The sequence below is a fragment of the Morone saxatilis genome, unplaced genomic scaffold (genome assembly GCF_004916995.1).
Source record: "Morone saxatilis isolate NCDOM2014 unplaced genomic scaffold, NCSU_SB_2.0 Contig15, whole genome shotgun sequence".
Classification (NCBI taxonomy): Eukaryota; Metazoa; Chordata; class Actinopteri; family Moronidae; genus Morone; species Morone saxatilis.
This window is the reverse complement of record NW_023339707.1, coordinates 7585287-7585850: the sequence shown is the minus strand read 5'-3', so window position 1 is coordinate 7585850 and position 564 is coordinate 7585287. Positions and strand designations below refer to the sequence as shown.

The 564-nt window shown below is 62.8% G+C and overlaps 1 protein-coding gene across 1 annotated transcript in view; it reads left to right on the top strand.

The window, feature by feature from the left end:
- Window positions 1-564, top strand: part of bsna (bassoon presynaptic cytomatrix protein a) — a 137455-nt gene that overhangs the window by 29422 nt on the left and 107469 nt on the right. The window contains exon 3 of the mRNA XM_035657569.1: window positions 1-559. Within this exon, the coding sequence (XP_035513462.1) occupies window positions 1-559 (559 nt within the window). The remainder of the gene's footprint in view (window positions 560-564) is intronic.

Here is a 564-nt window from a genome sequence, read left to right as displayed (position 1 = left end):
AATGGGAGGAATAGGAGGAGGTGGTATGGGAGGAATAGGAGGAGGAGGGATGGGAGGAATGGGTGGAGGCGGGATAGGAGCAGGCATGGGCACTGGTGGAGGAATAGGGTCCAGAGCTGCCGAGCCCTACCGCCTGGCCACTCACGAGAGTCCAGTATCCCCCCGACACATGCAGTCCAGCCAGGGGCACGGCATGGGGCAGGGCCCAGGGTCCGGACACGGGATGGGTCACGGTCCAGCCGTGTCCAGCATGGGAGGCCATGGAGGTCAAAGTCCTGGTCAGCACGCCTCCCGTCGAAACCTCCAAGTTGACTTCAGTGGTTCGGGAGGCTCCAGGACAGGCCGGTCTCCCTCTGTGTCTCCTGACCGCGGCGTGACACCCACCTCACCCTACTCGGTGCCGCAGATCGCACCAATGCCGAGCAGCAAACTGTGCCCAGTGTGCACCACCACAGAGCTGTCCAACCCACCGGCTGTACCCAACTACAACACCTGCACCCAGTGTAAGGCCACCGTCTGTAACCAGTGCGGCTTCAACCCCAACCCGCACCTCACTGAGGTAAG